General features: G+C 43.1%; 1 protein-coding gene across 3 annotated transcripts in view; it reads right to left on the bottom strand.

Annotated features, from left to right (window-relative positions):
- Window positions 1-20,203, bottom strand: part of ANO10 (anoctamin 10) — a 213,492-nt gene that overhangs the window by 38,854 nt on the left and 154,435 nt on the right. For all 3 annotated transcript variants that reach the window (XM_027088317.1, XM_027088318.1, XM_027088320.1), the window contains one exon: window positions 19,301-19,417. In XM_027088317.1, coding sequence (XP_026944118.1) covers window positions 19,301-19,417 — 117 coding nt within the window. The remainder of the gene's footprint in view (window positions 1-19,300; window positions 19,418-20,203) is intronic.

The following is a 20,203-nucleotide window of genomic DNA, read 5'->3' as shown; positions in this document are numbered from 1 at the left end:
AACAGTATCTGGTGACGCTGATTTAAACACACACATCACCACCACTACTGCCCAAATATCCGCCATCCATGGAAGAGGCTGGACATGAAGGACTCTGGGGCCGTGGCCATCAGGAAGAAAGGAAGGGCTATTCTTACCTCCTCTGTACCTGAGCATCTATCTTTCAGAATCCTGTTTCCCCAGACATAAAATGTAGTTCATGTTACTTGCGACACGCGGGCCTCTCACTGTTGTGGCCTCTCCCGTTGCGGAGCACAGGCTCCGGACGCGCAGGCTCAGCGGCCATGGCTCACGGGCCCAGCCGCTCTGCGGCATGTGGGATCTTCCCGGACCGGGGCACGAACCCGTGTCCCCTGCATCGGCAGGCGGACTCTCAACCACTGCGCCACCAGGGAAGCCCTTCATGTTACTTTTAATTAATTACTGCAGGGAGCTGGAATGGATTTTACTAGTTAATTTTAATATACAATAAAAAAACAATTACAAACAAAAAACCATACACGGGCTTCCCTGGTGGCGCAGTGGTTGAGAGTCCGCCTGCCGATGCAGGGGACACGGGTTCGTGCCCCGGTCCGGGGGGATCCCACATGCCGCGGAGCGGCTGGGCCAGTGAGCCATGGCCGCTGGGCCTGCGCGTCCGGAGCCTGTGCTCCTCAATGGGAGAGGCCACAACAGTGAGAGGCCCCCGTACCGGAAAAAAAAACAAAAAACATACACATGTGACATTACTAAACCATGAGTCAGATAAAAACCAACTAACCCACCTAATTCACATCTCACACTCGGGGTAAATGTCATGTTAACAAAATACTGGACTGAAAAAGCACTATCAAAGCTAAGTGTCTTTAAGGGGGGTTGACTTTTTACATTACATTTGAATATTATTCCTTCTTTTTTGAGCATTACAGCATTATTAGTCATGAAGACCCATCCTTTAAGAAGAAAACTGGAAGGAGAAAGAGAGTGATTTGAGTCCTTCATTTGTGTTAGATGAGAAGTTGGGATACTACCATACTATTTGCTTTGGAAAATGAACAATCAAACGTATTACATTCTGTGAGATTATCTAACCTTTCCCTGCCTCACAAAATCTTCCATATTTAACATACGCTAAGAAAAAGGTAAAAAAAAAAAGAATGTTGTTCAAGTTTTGATTTTCAACTGTATTTTACTAAGAAGTTATTGCAAAAAGATTTTTCCCCTAAGTAATTTTAAATATATCCTATTACTGTCATTTTAAAATGTATTTTAAAACATTAACATTTTCTTGCTGGCCCCATATCTGATTCTGCAGGGCAATACTACTTGAATTTCATTACCTAGATTATAATGGAACCTTCTGTGACTGCAATATTCTGAGTCCTTCTGTATTTATATTCTCTTAAAAAAAATAGACATTCCAAGCCTGCAGCATAGTAAACTATTTTTGATGTGCTCTTCAAAACCATGAGAAAACACACTGTGCCTTTTCAATGAGGGTCCCGTTTATATAACTACCAAGATGGGAACGTTACCAAGCCCACTACATTCTATTAGCCTCATCCAATACTGAACATGCAGAAAAATCTACACCAGCCCACTGCGTTTAGTTGCATGAAAAAATGTACTTTGAGTACAACAGGGCTATATTTGTGAAAAAGATGTTTTCTGTGACTGTTTCCAGGTGGAGAATATGATTCCAAGGGGTCTGAAGAATAACTCTTCTCTGATATGATAAACAGAAGCTAACACCTTCCTTACTGGTTTCCCTGTAAAAACAACGTTCTGTAACATCAGCATGACAAGGTTCTTCAGCAAATTGCCGGTATGTGTACACTTTTTTGGTGTGTGCACTGAAAACCAATTATTACCTCAACCATCACGTCTACAGCCTTAAGCAATAAGTGTTTTGATTTGCTATTACACTTGCATGTAGTCATGCTGGAAGGGAGCTGGCTCCAGAAAGCCAGAAAGGCATAAATGCAGTGTGACTAAGACGTCAATCCAGGATTTACTGGATGCTACATTAAGAATCAAAGGGTCGCACAGGCCACTCTGGGGCCATACTACCTTCTTGTCCGGTAATTTTCCTGTATGAGAAACTTGCCTCTCCATTTTATGTCCAGCCCTTCAAAAGCAGATCACACTGATTCTGGCAACAGTCTTCCAGCTGAGGACTAATTACTTTGAGTCTCCGAATGCAAATAGGTGCCCGACAAGGCGAAGGCAGATTAAGTGAGAAGCCCAGGGCGTGGGCAAGAGTGGAGCTCTTTTCTTTGGCCGCACTGAGCAGCCTGTGGGATCTCAGTTCCCTGACCAGGGACTGAACCCGTGCCCTTGGCAGTGAGAGCGCAGAGTCCTAACCACTGGACCGCCAGGGAATTCCCATGTGCGTGTATTTTAAACTGACAAGTCCAAATAACAGGGCCACCTGGGCTGTCACAAGCTGATGACTGACGGCTTAAGGAAGATTCCTGAATCCAGGGATGGAAAAGCAACCAGGTCACACAAGCAAACGTGAATGAAAATCAAACCCACTCTGCCCTCACACAGCAATACTAATTCATTACCGCGTATCCACCCTCCAACCAAGAACACATGGCTTGAACAGGAATCTGAGGGAGCCTAAGGAGTGGCGGGTAACGTGGCACATCAGACATGCTGCAGCAGGGAGTTTTAAGAGAACGTGGAAAGGAGGCCACGAGAGATGGCAGCCCAGACTCCTGGTGGTTTCTGCCGCTTCAGGCGTGACTGCTGATAGCGGCTGAGAACAGACAGTGGCCCGGGCGCCAGCCCACTTCCCAGCCAGCCCTACGGAGCCCACAGTTCCAGCTCTGGAGGGCACTCAGCCCTTCTCAATCGACCGCTTGTGTCTATGGTGAGGCCTTCTGGCATCACTTCTCAGTCACAGTGAGAGTCCTCTCTTCTGATCAAATGAAAGAAGCCATACACAAGGCAAACAATTGTCTTTATTCCCTGCCTTGTTTGAACGATGAAAATTATGTGCACTGTGATCTCAAACAAAATCTTTACTATGCTAGAGTCATAAAAAAGGCCTGTACTTGGGATTACAACAGTCTAGACACGGCAGGAGGCAACTTCTGGTAGAGCTCTCAAATGCTCCACTTTTTGTTTCTCGTTCATCCTACTTTCTACTTTTCTGTGCCTATCTCTGTCTATAAAAGAGGTCACAGGGTAGGATGCGCAGAGAGTTTTCTCCCCCGTAGAATGCATGTACTTTTAGGTTCCAGTTCAATTAAAGACAAGCTCCTTGTTTGCCATCTAATGTGGCAGCATTTAAAAGTGAATTCGTTTATGATCATTGACAGAGGCAGACCATTTTCTTCAGAGAACAGTGAGTTAAACTGGCTGTAGGGCTGCATCCCTGACCGCAGGGTCTGAATCAGATCCATTTTCAACTCACCTGCTCTTACCAGGAAAGTAGCCTGTATGTCCCCCTGGCCCCCGTGGGGATCGGAGGCACTGGGAGGGCTTCACCGAGCACACCTGGCCAGCGTGGGCCGCTGGCAGCTGAGATGGAAGGGCTCTGAAGCCCCCCAACCCCATGCCCCCGCACCATTCAGAGAGGCCAGGCTTTGTGAGGGACGTGATGCTCAACAGAGAGCTTCCCCAGTGGGAAGGCCAGCTGACAGCACAGACCTCCGGGCCTGTGGCCATCCCGGGAAAGGGTGTGAGACCAAGTGCTTTGAAGGTTGGAAGATAGAGCCAGCAGAATAAAAAGGGATGCATGAGCACATGAGAAGATAAATGGAAGGAAAAGCAGGATAATTTGCTAAAAGGAAACGAAGCCAAAGAATGAGGATGCAAACAGTAACACAAGGACGAAGAACGAAGGTTGAAAGGAGGGTATTTGGACAACATCAAATTCAAAGAATGGCTACTCTGTGCACTGCGCCCTTTTCCTTTCTTGGAAAACAGAAAGAAAAAAGAAAAAAGAAGAGATGAAGATGGGGAGTGGGAGAGAAGGAGGCAAAAGAAAGGAAACTAGCGACTGACATGCACGCAAAGATTCTACAGAATGCTATACCTGGGGCTCTATCAACTTCTATCACGTTGAACTAATATCATTATTCTTGTTACAAACTCTAGGCTCTAATTTATTTCACATCTACTACTCAGTGAATTCTGCCACGGAAAGAGCAAAGACTTATCCTTTCAAGCGTGAGCCCAAGAAGAACCATTCAAGGAGAGCCCCACTGTAATTTCTGAAGGAAGGCCACCGTCCAGTAACCTGCCAGCACTCTTCATTTCCAGAATTCACTCAAAATCCAAATTAGTTTCGGTTGATTAGCATTTCAGTATGACCTGCTTGGGGTTAAAATAGAGCTGGATAGCAACTATTTTTAAGGAATCAGAAGGCTGGGAGGGATCTGAGACTGCTCATTGCCAGCAAGCAGGGGAATCTCCAAAGAAGGTAGTTACTTCTCTTATGCAAGATCTCCACAGATAGAATTTTAAAAAGGAGGATTTTATTTCCTAATGGTCAAGAACTTCTGCGTTGCACTCAATTAAGAATTCTGTTATTTATACCTATATGCTTTATGGTGGAAAATGGTAGAAAAGCCACAGACTTAGAGGTGCTGGCCTGGGCCTCCCTCTACTTGCTCACCCCATGTGCTTGTTCCTGTCATTATGCCCATTTTACAGAGGATCAAACTGAGGCCCAGGGAGGTTTGGTAACTTGCCCAGGGTTACTCAGTAATGGTAAAGCTGGGATTCCTGAGACATGTATACCTGATTCCAAAAGCTGTTCTCTTAACACCCAAGGCATGCAAACCACCCGTCCTGCTCCTGGCACATTTCATGTCCTCAGAGGTCCTAAATGCTTCATTTAAGGTCAAAGTTTTGGTACACACTGTGAGTAAAAATGACAATTCCTTAGTGAATTGTTCTGATTGTAATTGTTTAATCATACATCATTTTCTCAGAACTGATTTGTTCACAGCTATCCTGAATAAAGTTTAAATAACCTAGATTGATGTTTCTGCAAATGGTTTTCTACAACATACCTTAAAAAAAGGTGAACCCATTAGTCCAAGAAGTCAAAAAAAGCAACCTGGATTTATTCTGTCTCTAACCAAAACAATATTTATCACATGTGAAAGTAGACGGGGTTGGAGTTGTGCTTCCCAGACATCTGGCAGCTCATTTTCTCTAGTGCCTGTGACTAAAACCAGACTTGCAAATTAAAAATATGCCTATCATTTTTTTTCCAAGACAATTCAAACAAAAGAGGCTGCAAATCTATCCACGTGGACATTGCTTTAAGCAACTTGAACGAAGACCTGGAGAGAAACTTAAGATTCATTTATTTTCCACATGACGAATAAAAGATCTTTTTCTCCAAATTGGAGTGGGGGGCGGCGGGGGATGAAGAATTAAAAGTTATAACCCTGATAACAAAGTTACCTGGCAGATAGCAAGTGCTTGTAGACTCTATCTGAAAGGACTGTTGAAAGAAAGAAAAGGAAGGAAGGAAGGAAGGAAGGAAGGAAGGAAGGGAGGGAGGGAGGGAGGAAGAAAAGAAAGAAAGAAAGAAAAAAGAAAGAGAGAGAAAGAAAAAGAAAGAAAGAAAGAGAAAGGAAGGAAGGAAGGAAGGAAGGAAGGGGGGAGGAAGGAAGAAAGAAAAGAAAAAGAAAGAAAGAAAGAAAGTAAGAAAGAAAGAATGAAAAAGAATGAAAGAAAGAAAGAAAGGAAGGGAGGAAGGGAGGAAGGGAGGAAGGAAGGAAGGAAGGAAGAGGGAGGAACGAGGGGAGACAAGGAGGGAGGAAGGGGAAGGAAGGAAATTAAAATTCAAACATTTATGGGGGGAAAATTCATTTCCTCCCAACCACGTGTTTAGGATAGGAAAACACAACATTAAAAAGACTTTTGAAAAGAAACAGGAAAGAGAAGATGATGTCCTGTTGAACTGAATTTCGTCATTCAGTTGCATTTTATCAGGTCTGGTATTCTGCTCTCTGCTCTCCTACCACTTTCTTCGCCTGTTCACAAAATTTTATCTCATTTGTAAATGTCATCACCAAGGACATCTGGTTAAATGTACAGAAAGCATAAGATGTTCGAAATCCAACACTAAATCTTATTTCATGGTTATCCTAGGGAACTGCAGGAACAGAATAATCTAGACCCATTCTCTTAATCCAACACATGAACCGTTTTGGGGATCAATGCAGTAAATCAAAAGACAAGTTATTTCAAGTATCTATTTCATGTAGCTAACACATTAAGTTATTTATACTGCCAATTAAAACCCCATCAGGGTGATTTCCAATTTCAAAGGGATTTTTATTTATTTATTTATTTTTGCAGTACGCGGGCCTCTCACTGTTGTGGCCTCTCCCACTGCGGGACGCGCAGGCTCAGCGGCCATGGCTCACGGGCCCAGCCGCTCCACGGCATGTGGGATCTTCCCGGACCGGGGCACGAACCCGTGTCCGCTGTATCAGCAGGTGGACTCTCAACCACTGCGCCACCAGGGAAGCCCTCAAAGGGAGTTTAAAGGGAAGGTAAACTCACTGAGAACCTACTATGTGCCAAGCACTGTGCAGGACACTTTCACACAGTGACTTGATTTTATCTGAAGTCAAATTCTCCCTGTTTCTCCTTACGCACGGGAGAGGCAGGAAGAAAGAACACTGGACTAGAAGCCAGATTGTGCACCCAGCTGGATTTTGTCTGATCACTTAAACTTGCTGACTCTCCGATTCCCCATCTATAAAATGCTAGAGTGAAACCTGCCAGGCCTACCCTCCCAGGCTGTGTTAGGATTCATTAAGAGAACGGATATGCTAGTGCTCCGCTGACAGCCAAGCTCAATAAGAAGGTAACATGTAAGTATTATTACAGCCCAGGCCACACCGAGGCCGGACTCTGTAGATCTTTGAACAAGGCTCCCTCTCTAAGTAATGACTGATTTTAAAGTCTACAGTGGAAAGAGGGATAAAGAAGTGTAAGTCTCAAAGATGGCTCAACAACAGCAATGGTAAAAATCCAAAGAACTATCTTGGATATTAAGTTGGAGGTACTAGGGCAGTAAACAACTGATGGAAAAATACAGGCAAACAGCTAAAGCTTTGCTGGTTGCTCTTTACGCAGGAAGAGGGGGCCAAGAGAACACAGGGTTCAGAGCCAGAGACCTGGGTGTGTAGCACAGGCTTCAGGATTTATTGCTGCTCTGATTTTAGACAATTACCTAACAGCTTTTCTTTTTCTGTTTTTTTTTTTTTTTTTTTTTTTTTTACCCCTTTAACCTTTTACTACACGAAAGTAGAGAGAATAATATAATGAAACTCCATGGATCTACCCACCACCTAGCTTCAACAATTATCAACTCACAGAGTTGGCTCATCTGTCAGTCAACCTTCTTTACTGGGTTAGTTACCTATTATTGCATTAGTTATCTACTATTGTGTAACAAATTACTCAAAAATTTAGTGGCTTAAAACAGTATTTATTCTCAGGAATTTGGAAGCAGCTGGGGGGCTCTGGCTCAAGACCTCTCATGAAGCTGTAGTCAGAACACAGGCAGAGGAACTGCAGTCATCTGAAGGCTTGACTGAGGCTAGAGGAGGGGATGACAAGATACAGTCCATAGGCCAAATCTGGCCCACTGCCTGTTTTTGTAAATAAAGTTTTATTGGAACACAGCCGCTCCCTTTCATTTACATATTGCCCACGGCTGCTTTTGCACTACAATAGCAGGCCTGAGTAGTTGCAAAACAGACTCTATGGCCTACATGCCTAAAATATTTACTATCTGACTCTTTACAGAAAAAGTCTGCCAACCCCTCGATTAGAGAATCTGCTTCCAAGATGGTTCATTCACGCGGTTGTTGGTGGTTGCTCATGTTCCCAGTCATGTGGGCCTCTCCACTGGTGGCTTGAGTGTTGGTTTGCAATCTCAGGAGTCCCTCAGGTGAAATTCGAAACGCACCCTCAAGTGGAGGGCAAGGAGAGACTGAAGAAAGAGACTCCAGGCTGGTAGGGGGCAGTTTTAATAAACAAAGGGACTTATATAAAAGACTTGTCTCGGGCGACCGTAACACAAGTAGATCTCTGCACCAGCCCACCAGAACCTTAAAAGTTTATATAGTGGCCTTAACTGGGTTCAGTCCCATGCACAAGATGGTCTCAACAAGAAATCACTCCTTCAGGGCTACGTCCTTGAAAGAGCTCCTAGTGTGGGAATGGTGGGCAGAACGTACACCCCAAGGACAGGGGAGGGGGTAAGGAGCCTTGCTTGCCTACGTCCATCTCTGGGGCCGACCAGCAGTCATGACCTCTGGATGACCTCCTCTAACACTGAGTGTCCTCACGACATGACAGCTAACTTCCCAAGGACAAGTGATCCAAGAGGGAGAAGAAGGCAGAAGCCACAGTGTTTTTCTTATGACCTAGCCTCAGAAGAGACATGCCAACACTTCTACAGTTCTCTATTGATTACACAGACCAACCAAGATAGAGGATGGGATGGGACTCCACAGGGTGTAAACACTAGGAGGCAGGGATCATTGGGGACCATGTTGGAAGCCAACACCCACAGTTAATGACCCTTTCCTTAGTCTGTACAATCAGCGTTTGGGACAGGATCTTTTCTGTAAAGCTTTTCAACTCTACCATTTGACAATTATAGGAATGACAGGAATTTCTGATACTTCCGATTTTTGTGCTTTGATCATAGCATGTACTCAGTATCTGTTGCTGAATTTTAATACCTGTATTTTAATTTTGACTTATTATGAATTCAGTAGAATTTACTACTTATGTTCTTAGAGCCATTATCAATGGAAAACAGTATTTCAAAAAGTTCTTAAATCTAAACATTTCTTGCTTTCTGCATTCTGTTCTTAGGAGAAAGAAGCAAATCACTATATGTGCTGTTCTTAGGGATTTACTTTAAAGGCTAAATTTCCTAGTCTATCAATCACTATATTTTCAGCCCAATCTCTTAGGTTTACATTCATTACATGATACAGTAATATTTAATCATATCCTTGAAATTCTGTAGCACTGGAAATCCACGGGAATGAATATTATTTATTATACTTAAAAAGAGGTTTTCCATTTTAACAATTTACTAGTAATTAAAAATGAAAGTAATTTTTAAAAAAGCCACACTATAAGTACTCAATGATGGTTTCCTCAATCTCAAATCTAACACACAGAGGACAACTTCAAAGCCAAAGGACTAGAATTTAATAACAGAAAAAGGCACAAAGGGATGGGGCTGTGACCCATCATCTAATTACTGACTCATTCATTTGACAAGTTCATTCATTCAACAAATATGAATTCTGTGTCTGGAGCAATCCTGTCTCTAAGATGCTTCTAGTCTGTAGTCACAGACAAATATCTTTGATCTTGATGAAGCCAAAAATATAGTCTTTTAATATCTCAGAACATTTGGTATATATATTTTAAAAAAGTTAAATAGATGCATAACTAACAGCTCACGCACTTACCTGGAGAAGGAAGACCTGCTCTCACACACATCAGCCCTCAAGGCAATGTAATTACTAATCTAGTACAGAATCTGAGATTGGAACTCTTAGAACTTTGAATAACTTACCAGAATGTTATCTTTCTTTTCTTCTTAAACATATAGCCTTAAGCATTCTGAATCTCTAGAGTAATTTTTTATAGGGTGAATTTCTTTCTTTACAAATACAGACATATTTTAATGACATATGTATACATGGTCCAAAGCACAGGGCATCCCTTCCACCATACAGTGAACCTGAGTCCCTTCTCTGTGGAATAGATCTCTGCTCCCAGGCCCCTTCTGCCCACACTGTTTCTCATCTACTCCTATGGTGACTAGGAAAATGCTACACTTTATTCTGTTTCATGTCCTTTTCAGGAATTTCCACAAGTGAAAATGAATCTGGTTCTAATTTGGCCATGTCTTACACAAATTTTAAATTTTGCCTAGAAGGCCAGGGGGATGAGATAAGTAGCAATTTATACAGATTGTTTACTAGGGAGACAAAAGTGATCAGAGGCTTTCTAGAGCTTTTAGTGAAGCATCTCACTTTAACGTCTGGATGCCGCCGTGAACCTTAAATCATTTTTTCTCTAGTGAAAACAAAAGACGCAGAGAAAAGAAAACCCTAACCAACAGTGGTAAGGACAGGATTGTTCCAGAGTCTGAATCTGTGCAAAGTACAAACTACTTTAGAATTCTATCTGGCTTGATTTGGGGTTATTTTATGGTCTTTTGGGAGCCACCCTTTTTTACTGATATCAATCACAGTCTTTAAAAAAAAAAAATAGGATTCGTGCTTCATCAAGGCTACGTATAGAGTTCTTCTAAAGTGCTCATATGAAATTCCTCAGAATGCATTCTCTTCCCTAGTGATCCCAGAAAGGAATATGACCTAACTGTTTCCATTTTTGCCCGAGTACCTATTTTAAGATTCCTCTTTTTTTGTCCAAGGACATCATTTGTCATTTACTTAATATATTAGCTTCTGAACTATGTATGAGTCAACAAACTCAGTTTGATTAAGTGGAGATTTAGTCAGAGTCGACTGGGCATCAGGCCCTGTGCTGGGTGAGGAGACGCAGGGGTGAGGAAGGCATCACCTGGCCAAGGGCAGAGGGGCAGATACAAAGAAACGGGCACCAGGACCCTCTGTCACACAGCAGAGGGCCGCTCTCCCGAGGAGGGAGGGTCTATGCCACTGACGGTGGAGAAGAGGTGTCTGGGTGGTCAGGGTTACGCTACAGCAGGGGTGCTTGGGGGATCCATGAGCAGTGCAATCCTGCTAGACCCAAAAGTAAGGGAGAAGTGACAGCAGACCGGGGGGGGGGGGGGGAAGCTGGGACGACATAAGAGAGTGGCATGGACATATCTACACTACCAAATGTAAAATAGACAGCTAGTGGGAAGCAGCCGCATAGCACAGGGAGATCAGCTCGGTGCTTTGTGACCACCTAGAGGGGTGGGATAGGGAGGGAGACGCAAGAGGGAGGGGATACAGGGATATATGTACACATACAGCTGATTCACTCTTTTATACAGCAGAAACTAACACAACGCTGTAAAGCAATTATACTCCAATAAAGATGTTAAAAAAAAAAAAAAAGAAGTGACAGCTGAAGGGACTCAGGAGGTGCACAGGAGCCAGTATTTGTTGGTGCATTAATCACTTTGAAGACAGTTATCATTTATGAATTAGAGAGAAATCTACTGTGTGAAAAATCAAGTGCAAATAAATGGCTAACAGACCCCACCTCCGAGAACTGCTGTTAGGAGTCACAGCCCACGTGGAAGGCTTAGAATGGTGCCTGGCTCACGTGCCCTCCCACTGCGTGCCATCTGTTACCGCCCCTGTCATCGTTACTGCCCGGCTGTGTTCGGGTCATGAAAACAGGTAGGACTGCTGCAAAGGTGCAATTCTGATTTGCCATCCCATCTGGTTTTATGGTACCATTTTATCCCAGAATTCCCTCCTGGTTTGCCCAGTGATGCAGGGCAGTCAAGCCTGAGGTGGTCCTCCTCCTCCAGCACCAAACTCATCTCCCCGCCGCTGCCCTGTTTCACACTGTGTGTCTTATGCTGTGTCACTGCAGCCTCACTCTGCCCACGTGTGCTAGGACTGTTTGGGGAGATTATGAAACAGGAGGGTCAAGCCACTTGCCCTGAAACTGCAGAGGGCTGTGAGACAAACTCCCGACACAGGAGAGAGGGAGACGCCAGCTTAGAGGGGCCACTTGAACTCTGGCAACACTGTGGACTTCAGTTTACCTTTACTTTGAGCTTACTAGGCGGGGGCTGACTGGAGGCCCTGGGAAATGAACCATTCCGTCCCCAAGGACCGAGGCTCCGGCACTGGCTGCCACTGGCTTTCTCAGAAGCCAATTCTTTATCTGGATTCAAGATTTCATTCCGAACTACAAGTTGGCAGATCAACATGTGATTACATATTGAAAGGTCAAATACTTTAGCATCCTCATTCTATGTTGTGAAACTCTTAACTTTCCATTAAAAATGCGTATCTAGCTACCATAACTTGAGAGCACAAATAGGCAGGGAGAGAAAGCTTCAGAAGCTCTTGGGAAATGTTGGAAATAGTTTAAATATACTTAACCCTAGAAAACAAAGACATTACATAATGTAGGCTGGCCCAACGGGCTTGCTGGTCAAGGGTCTCACGTTTGATTGGAAGCCCTTGAGGGCCATAATTCGCGATGTGGTGTCTTCTTAGAGTCCTTATCTGTTCTTTCAACTGACTTCTGAGGCTGTTCTCTTTCTCAAAGGCTCCATCTGGACCAGCTCCCCGGCCTCTGTGGGTGCCTGGCTCCCGAGAGGGCTGGCTGCCCAGAGGTATGACTGTACTGAGGATGTTGAGTCCTTGTGCTCCAGGCCATCCAGGGAGCAAATGGTACCTGGATAAGACTCCTTTCTATTTTTAACTGGATCTTAAAACTACTGAGAGCTGAATACATCAATTTGAAAAGAAATAAAAGGGCATCACTAGGATGATATTTACTGTCTAGAATTCTCTGTAAAGGTCTCACTAACTGAAGTCTAATCATTTGAAAATGCCCTTTGCAAAGCAAACAATTTTATTTTCCCCAGTTCGCCTCTCACCTTCAAGTATACCTCATTTGCTTATACATTTAGAAATGCCACAGTTTCCCATCTGACACTGAAAAAAATAACTGCCCTGGGTACCCTTCCTCTCCATGTTCGTTCCCACACTCACCACGGCCCCCTCCCTGCCATGAGCTGGAGGAATAGCCAGGACCACAGAGCACTTCCCCCAGTGGGCTCCACGGCTCCTGCATTGGAATCACTTGGGTGCTGGTCAAACACGTACATTTCTGGCCCTTCCCACTGACCTTCATTTTATAAAACAAAAAAGCTGAGGTGCAAAGACACTACCCAACTCATTCCCTGTGGCAGGACTTGGCCCAGAACTTGCTCACCTGACGGCGCTTGGGATCCATCTCTGCTGGGAGGTAGGGGTTGAGGGAAGGGGTGTGGAGCAATGGGAGGAGTTTTGAAAATGTAGGTATCTGGGCTCCACTGGAGTTTCAGGGGACCAGTCTTCATGGTGTGTGGCCCGGCCTCATGCATTTTTTGCAAGTTCTACTTTCAAGATGCACAGCCTGATTTAAGAACTGTCCAATGACTTACATTTCCCAATCACATTCTGTCCATAAAATGGGAACTGAGTTGAAAGGTAGCAATTCAAAGACAAATTCAACATAATACAGTAATTATTCATGAGTAATCATTTCTATTGACAAGCTTGTCGTCAATTGCTAGTCACCTAACAGTGAAGGAGTCTGGGGACAGGCTAGGCATTCATGGGATCTATTCTTAAATATGTTTTCCGTGACTCCATTTTTGATCACGGTCCACAACTGACCAGAAGACGTGGCAGAAGCTCTCTCTGCCTTTGGTCCATGGGAATAGCCCCGTGAGGTGAGGCTCCACTGGTTTACAAAGCAGATAGTTAAATGTCAGAGTTAAAAAAAAAAAAATAAGCAAAGAAAAAATTCTATATCCTAGAAATGACACTAGTTGAGCAAGTAAACTGAAGGCACGCCAGTGAATTTGCGTTTTTGAAAAGCACAAAGTGGGTGACCTTCCATACCTAGGACCTTTCAGACTTTTCAGGACCTCTGAACAGTGAGACTAAAGAGGAAATGTGAAGAAAATCTTTGTCTCCGACTGGCAGCAGCATGAACTTGGGTGGCCCAGGCAGCAGTGTCAACCATGCAGCAAAGCCCTGGGCCCGCAGGAGAGAGAGAGTGAGCAAAAGAAGACCTTCTGTCCAGGTTTTACTCTGGACCTTTTATTCTCAGATTGTAATTTTAACAAAAACAAGCAGTGGCGGTAAGTGGGAAGAGGAAAGCTTTTCCTGGGTTTGCAGTCAAGGCCCTAGGAAACCACAAGTACTCATCATGGCCTCCTGCCTACTTGATGGATCCGAGACACTGGAGCTGCATGTGCACAAGTTTAAGTCACTTATTAGCACAAGCCAGGAACACCTTTCTATGGAGGCATTTGATAAATATACTGAGTGGACACATATTGGACATCTCTGTCCCACCAGAACCTTAACAGCAAAATCGGCACCAGAATCACGTTTTCTTAGAAGGGGACGTCAATCAGAGAATCACATCTATGTCCTCAGGAGAAAACACCCCAAAGAGACTTACGATCACTTAGATTTTTTTTCTTTTTATATAATATAAGATAGAATTTTGGTTAATGTTTCATTTCCCAGTGAAGATGACCATAAACAAAACTTGTCGTCGACCTTGGACTTTGCTTTACTGTCAGGTGGGGTGTATCTGAAGATACGGGAACCTAGGAGCTGAGATGACTTGGGAGGTTATTTAGTGACATCCATAGTAAACACTAATATCCACCAGTCCCTCCAAAGCAAACATGACAGCTCTGAAGTAGGACTTTCAGGTAAACGTGTTTAGTAACAAGAGACACGTTAGTCATATCCAACATCGAGAAAGACCCTTTGCTTTTTAGACAAATACATGGCAGGGTGAAATCCTGAGTGAGAGGAGAGGAAAGCTTTCCTAACATGAAGCAAGACCTTGCCTTGACCTGGAGCGAAGGTGTGTACGTGGCCAGCCTGCCCCAATCTCTAAAACCTCACTAGAAATGTAATCAGTGGAGAAACCTGATTTACCAAAACTCTTCCAGAGACAGTGCTGTTCAATTAAAAAAAATTTTTTTTGCTTACGTAACCCTTAAAATTTCTGGATGCCAAGTGCCCTCCCACACGATTTTAAGTTGACATCTAAAATTTTCATCATAAATTAAATAGTTGCAAAAATATATTTTCTAGCATACTGTAAATATTGACACTTAAAAATAAACTATGAGGTCACTCTTTTAAAGATACCCAAGAAATGCTGAACATTATAGTGACGTGATATCCACCATCACCCATTCAAAAGATACATGAACACGCTCTGAATTAATAGTAAAAATTTTGGTTTTCCTTCTTTTTCTTCTTTGAAGTAATATTTTCTTTCCACTTCTCCCAAAGAATCTTAACTTAATAAATTTTTGTTTTGCTTGAAAGTCTTCATCAATCTCTTTCTAATACTTTGCTGCAATCATTAGATGCTCAAAATTGAAACTTAAGAAGCCTTTAAAATTCCCTATGACCAGAAGTGTCACGATAGGTATTTAAAATCTTCTTCTGGACTGACTGATCATTACAATTATTACTGGTGCATAAATGATAATAATTATATAAACAGAGTACACATTTTGATAAACATTGAACATAAATTTCTAGCTATATTTTGGAAATGCATTTCTTAAGGGGATGGAGGGCAGGAGACTGGGGTGCCTTTATCAAATGCAGCTTAGCCCGACACCTCCATTTTGAAAGGTTCTGTTACTTGGTTGGGGGGGTAACTCTGGGGACAAGGCACATGGTAGGGTTCCAAATGGTGAGAGGTGTGGCTTCCTTCTGCAATGTGGAAGAAGGATCCTTGTGAGAGGTGAGGAGGTGTGGCCATGGACAGCCAGGAGGGACCAGCAGGACGCCCAAGCGCGCTCAGGCGGTTACGTTCAGGAAAGAGGACTCATCTAAGCTGAGAATCTCAACATTGAGGCCCTCATAACACTCTGTGTTCCTCGCAGAGTCTAAGGAACGTTATACTGTTTGGAACCTCCCCGTCCATCCTACCTCTCTGCCCTCTCCTCCAAGTGAGAGCTGAGCACATTATTTCCCCAGTTTGTCCAATTTATCTTTTCAATTTTTTTTTTCTGTGGTACAGAAGTTTAAAATTTTCTTGTATCTTACTGTATCAATATTTTCCTTTATAAATTCGGGGATTTGTGTCCTGATTAGAAAGGCATTTCCCACTGGAAGAAGTACCCATGCTTTTTAATAGACCTTTTATGGTTTAAGTTTTTTACGTTTAAATTTCTCAACCATCTGAACTTTGCTGGGTGGAGGGGAGAGAGGTACATAAGAAATGAGGTCGAATCAAGTGTAATAATTTTCCCAAACAACTGTTTGTCATCATCAAACCATGTAACAAACAATCTTTCTTTTTTCCTACTGACATAAAATGTCACTTTTCCCATAAAGTCCTATTTTTATTTGGGTCCATTTATGGAATCTCTGATCTGTTCCACTGACCTGTCCATTTCTCCCCTCATTCAAAATGGACTTAATTACCATGACGATTGAATTATTCAAAATACACTTTAATACGGCAGAGCTAGAGGCCTCATTTTCCTTCTTTTTCAGAAGTTTCCTTGCTATTCTCAAATGTTTATTTCTATATATTTGACTTGGCATTACATTTTCACAAGATTGAATCTTTTGATCCCAGTAGAGTTTAAAAAATATTCTTCACATTGATTATCCACATAGTTTTCATAAATTACCACCTACAGATTTTATTTTGGTTTCTTCTGTAAATGGGACTTTTCTCTCAATAATATTCTCAAACTGGTTACTATTTTTTTGAAAGGAAACAGATGATTTTAGACAAACTTTACAACCTGCTTCTTTTCAAATTTTCCTGTTGTTGTAAGAATTTATCTTGTGACTTTTAGACACATAATCTTATAATCTTCAAGTAATGATAACGTTGCCTCTTCCGGGTTCCTTGAACTTATCTCTTCCTCTTGTGTAACTACATTGATTACGCCTCCAGAACCATGCTAAACGTCAGTAGTGATAATGGGTCTCCTGACACTGCTGTGAATGTTGCTGGTGTTTCACTACTGAGCATGATGCTGCGTTTCCATCTAAGAGACAAACACACTGGTGAGCCCACAGGCCCAGAGCCCACAGGCCCTACAGTTAGGAAACAGCTAATTCAGTCTCCTCACCCACTGTGACAAACATCAGAACAGCCAACACGGTGGACCCGGGGTTCTCCCTCTTCTCTGTACTCTGATCACAAGTCTTATTCTGCTGGGCTCACCCCGCCTAATCAGGGTCAGGTTCTGCCCCGATGTGGGGTTCCCCTATCTGGAGCACCACCCTTGGAGCCCGGGCTTCTATCAGAAGGTTGGCTTGGGTGGGTCCTCTTCAAGGTTTTTTTTTCTCCCAATTCCCCGAATATAAAAGGAAAAATTCCTGTAAAAGGTGGTTTGGAAGCATACAGGACTGCGTGGGTCAGAGAGGTCCTGGACCCAGAGCTTGTCCCCTCAGATGACTCTGCCTTACGGATTTTCTCATTCGTTAACTTCCTATGTATGACAGCAGATGACCAGCTCTGGGCATCTAGGGATCTTTTGTCTCCCGACTCTCGTTCTGTTACAGGTAGAAAATCACCAAAATGGTGAACTCCAGCATGGCTTTTTAAATTCTCTCTTTCTTTTGGGGGCAGGGGTGGGGGGGACCCTTTGGTAGAATGTGTAAATCATCAGGAAGAGGATTCTACCTCCACGGCATTTTTTGCTGCTTCTGCCCACACTCTCCCGTTCTCTCTCGTGCTCTGTGAGATATTATTCAGGATTCCAACTCCTCACTTCTCCTCCCCTAATGTTTCTGTAGAAGGTAGACTTGGGAACTGTGGACCTGCCCCAGGGAGATTCTTGGAAATCTCTGTCTGGTTCTTTTGCTGAATGCCAGCTCTAGTCTTCATTTAACATTGCTTGAATATTTTTGTTTTGCTTAGTTTAGTTCTTTAAACCTATTTGTTGCTCATATTACTAGGAATTTGGTTTTGTTATGCCATCCTAAACTGGAATCGTCTCTAAAAAGACAAACAACCCAATCAAAAACTGGGCAGACGACCTAAATAGACATTTCTCCAAAGAAGACATACAGATGGCCAAGAAACACATGAAAAGATGCTCAACATCGCTAATTATTAGAGAAATGCAAATCAAAACTACAACGAGATATCACCTCATACCGGTCAGAATGGCCATCAGCAAAAAGCCTATAAACAGGGGCTTCCCTGGTGGCGCAGTGGTTAAGAATCCGCCTGCCAATGCAGGGGGCACGGGTTCAAGCCCTGGTCCGGGAAGATCCCACATGCTGCAGAGCAACTAAGCCTGTGTGCCACAACTACTGAGCCCGCGCGCCTAGAGCCCGTGCTCCACAACAAGAGCAGCCACCGCAACGAGAAGCCTGTGCACCACAACGAAGAGTAGCACCCGCTCGCCACAACTAAAGAAAGCCCACGCGCAGCAACAAAGACCTAATGCAGCCAAAAATTAATTAATTAATTAATTTTTAAAAAAGATACACACACCCCTGTGTTCATAGCAGCACTATTTACAATAGCCAAAACATGGAAACAACCAAAATGTCCATTGAAAGATGAATGGATAAAGAAGATGTGGTCCATATATACAATGGAATATCACTCAGCAATTAAAAGAATTAAATAATGCCATTTGCAGCAACATGCATGGACCTGGAGATTATCATACTAAGTCAAGTAAGTCAGAGAAAGACAAAGATATGATCTCACTTATATGCAGAATCCAAAAAAAAAAAATGATACAAATGAACTTATTTACAAAACAGAAACAGACTCACAGATTTAGAAAACAAATTTATGGTTACCAAAGGGGAAAGGTAGGGGGAGGGATAAATTGGGAGTTTGGGGATTGACATATACACACTACTATATTTAAAATACATAACCAACAAGGACCTACTGTATAGCACAGAGAACTCTGCTCAATACTCTGTAATAACCTAAATGGGAAAAGAATCTGAAAAAGAATAGATATATGGATATGTGTAACTGAATCAGGTTGCTGTACACCTAAAACAAACAACATTGTAAATCAACTATACTCCAATATGAAATAAAAATTAAAAAAAATAAACACAACTGAGGGACTTCCCTGGTGGCACAGTGGTTAAGAATCCGCCTGCCAATGCAGGGGACACAGGTCCGAGCCCTGGTGTGGGAAGATCCCACATGCTGCGGAGCAACTAAGCCTGTGAGCCACAACTACTAAGCCTGTGCTCTAGAGCCCATGAGCCGCAACTGCTGAGCCCATGTGCCACAACTACTGAAGCATGCGCGTCTAGAACCTGTGCTCCACAACAAGAGAAGCCACCGCAATGAGAAGCCCGCGCACTGCAACGAAGAGTAGGCCCCGCTCGCCGCAATTAGAGAAAGCCCGCGTACAGCAACGAAGACCCAACGCAGCCAAAAATAAGATAAATAAGTAAAAATTAAAAAACTGGAATCTTCTATACTTACTTAAACTGGTAACTTCAAGGCTGAAGTAAAAGCTGAGAGTGAGTTCTCTGACTTATGTTTCCTGGCATTTGCTAAAGAAATCCATTTTTATTTTCAGGACAGTTGCCCTTACCTGCTGCTTGAGTGCCTCCAAAGACTCAAATTCCAATCTGGCCAGTTTCATCTGGATGTGCCGCGGCTTATCAGGTATGGCAAATGCAAGGATGAACTTCAAAGCCAGGAGTGCATGCTGAAAACAAGAAAGAGCACACGTTACAGGGACACATTAGACCATGTGGGCGAGGAGACAAATTAGCACCTCAACACCGTGATCCTTCTCGTTAATCCTGGGTCACTTCTAATTACTGGCCTGGGATGTATCACAGATCAACCAGGTCCATGAGTTATATTTAATCCATCCCACTGTGGCCCATTCAAGAATTATGAACTTACTTTGCTTTATTCTTTTAAAATCAGTTATTCCCTTAAAATGATACCATATGCTACTCTCAGTGAAAAATAAAGTTTATTCTGAGAAGTCTCCCACCAAATGCTTTCTTTAATGCGTGTCTTAATCCCCAATGTATTTAGTGTGCAACGTGTGCAGAGCCAAACGTTGCTCTTTGTGTAACAACATCCTCCCCTGTGCTGTACTTCAGGCTGAGTTACGTGGAACGTGCATGTGCCTTTTGGTGCCTTGTATCCTCTGCATCCCCAGTAGTGTCTGGTGCAGTTTCTTTCATGAAATGACAATCAATAAATATTGATGAGTTGATCGACTGTAATGTGCTACCTTGTGTTGCGGACTCCACATATTGTGAGGCAGAAATGTATACAGAAATGGAGAGTGTATCCTTTATATTATGTAAAACGTATCCTTTATAACATGGGAAACTTAGAACCTGGCTATTTTATTTCCCTTCTACACCAACACCATACAGAGGTTTTCTAACATAATAATATGAGGTTTATAATTATGCTTCTTTCTCTGCAGAAATAAGCCAACAGGACTGCTTCCCCTGGTAAGCCTGCTCCT

Source organism: Aethalodelphis obliquidens, unplaced genomic scaffold (assembly GCF_003676395.1).
Source record: "Aethalodelphis obliquidens isolate GAN/ISIS:26980383/991018 unplaced genomic scaffold, ASM367639v1 scaffold62, whole genome shotgun sequence".
Classification (NCBI taxonomy): Eukaryota; Metazoa; Chordata; class Mammalia; order Artiodactyla; family Delphinidae; genus Aethalodelphis; species Aethalodelphis obliquidens.
Note: the sequence above shows the minus strand (reverse complement) of the source record. Positions and strands in the feature narration are given on the sequence as shown.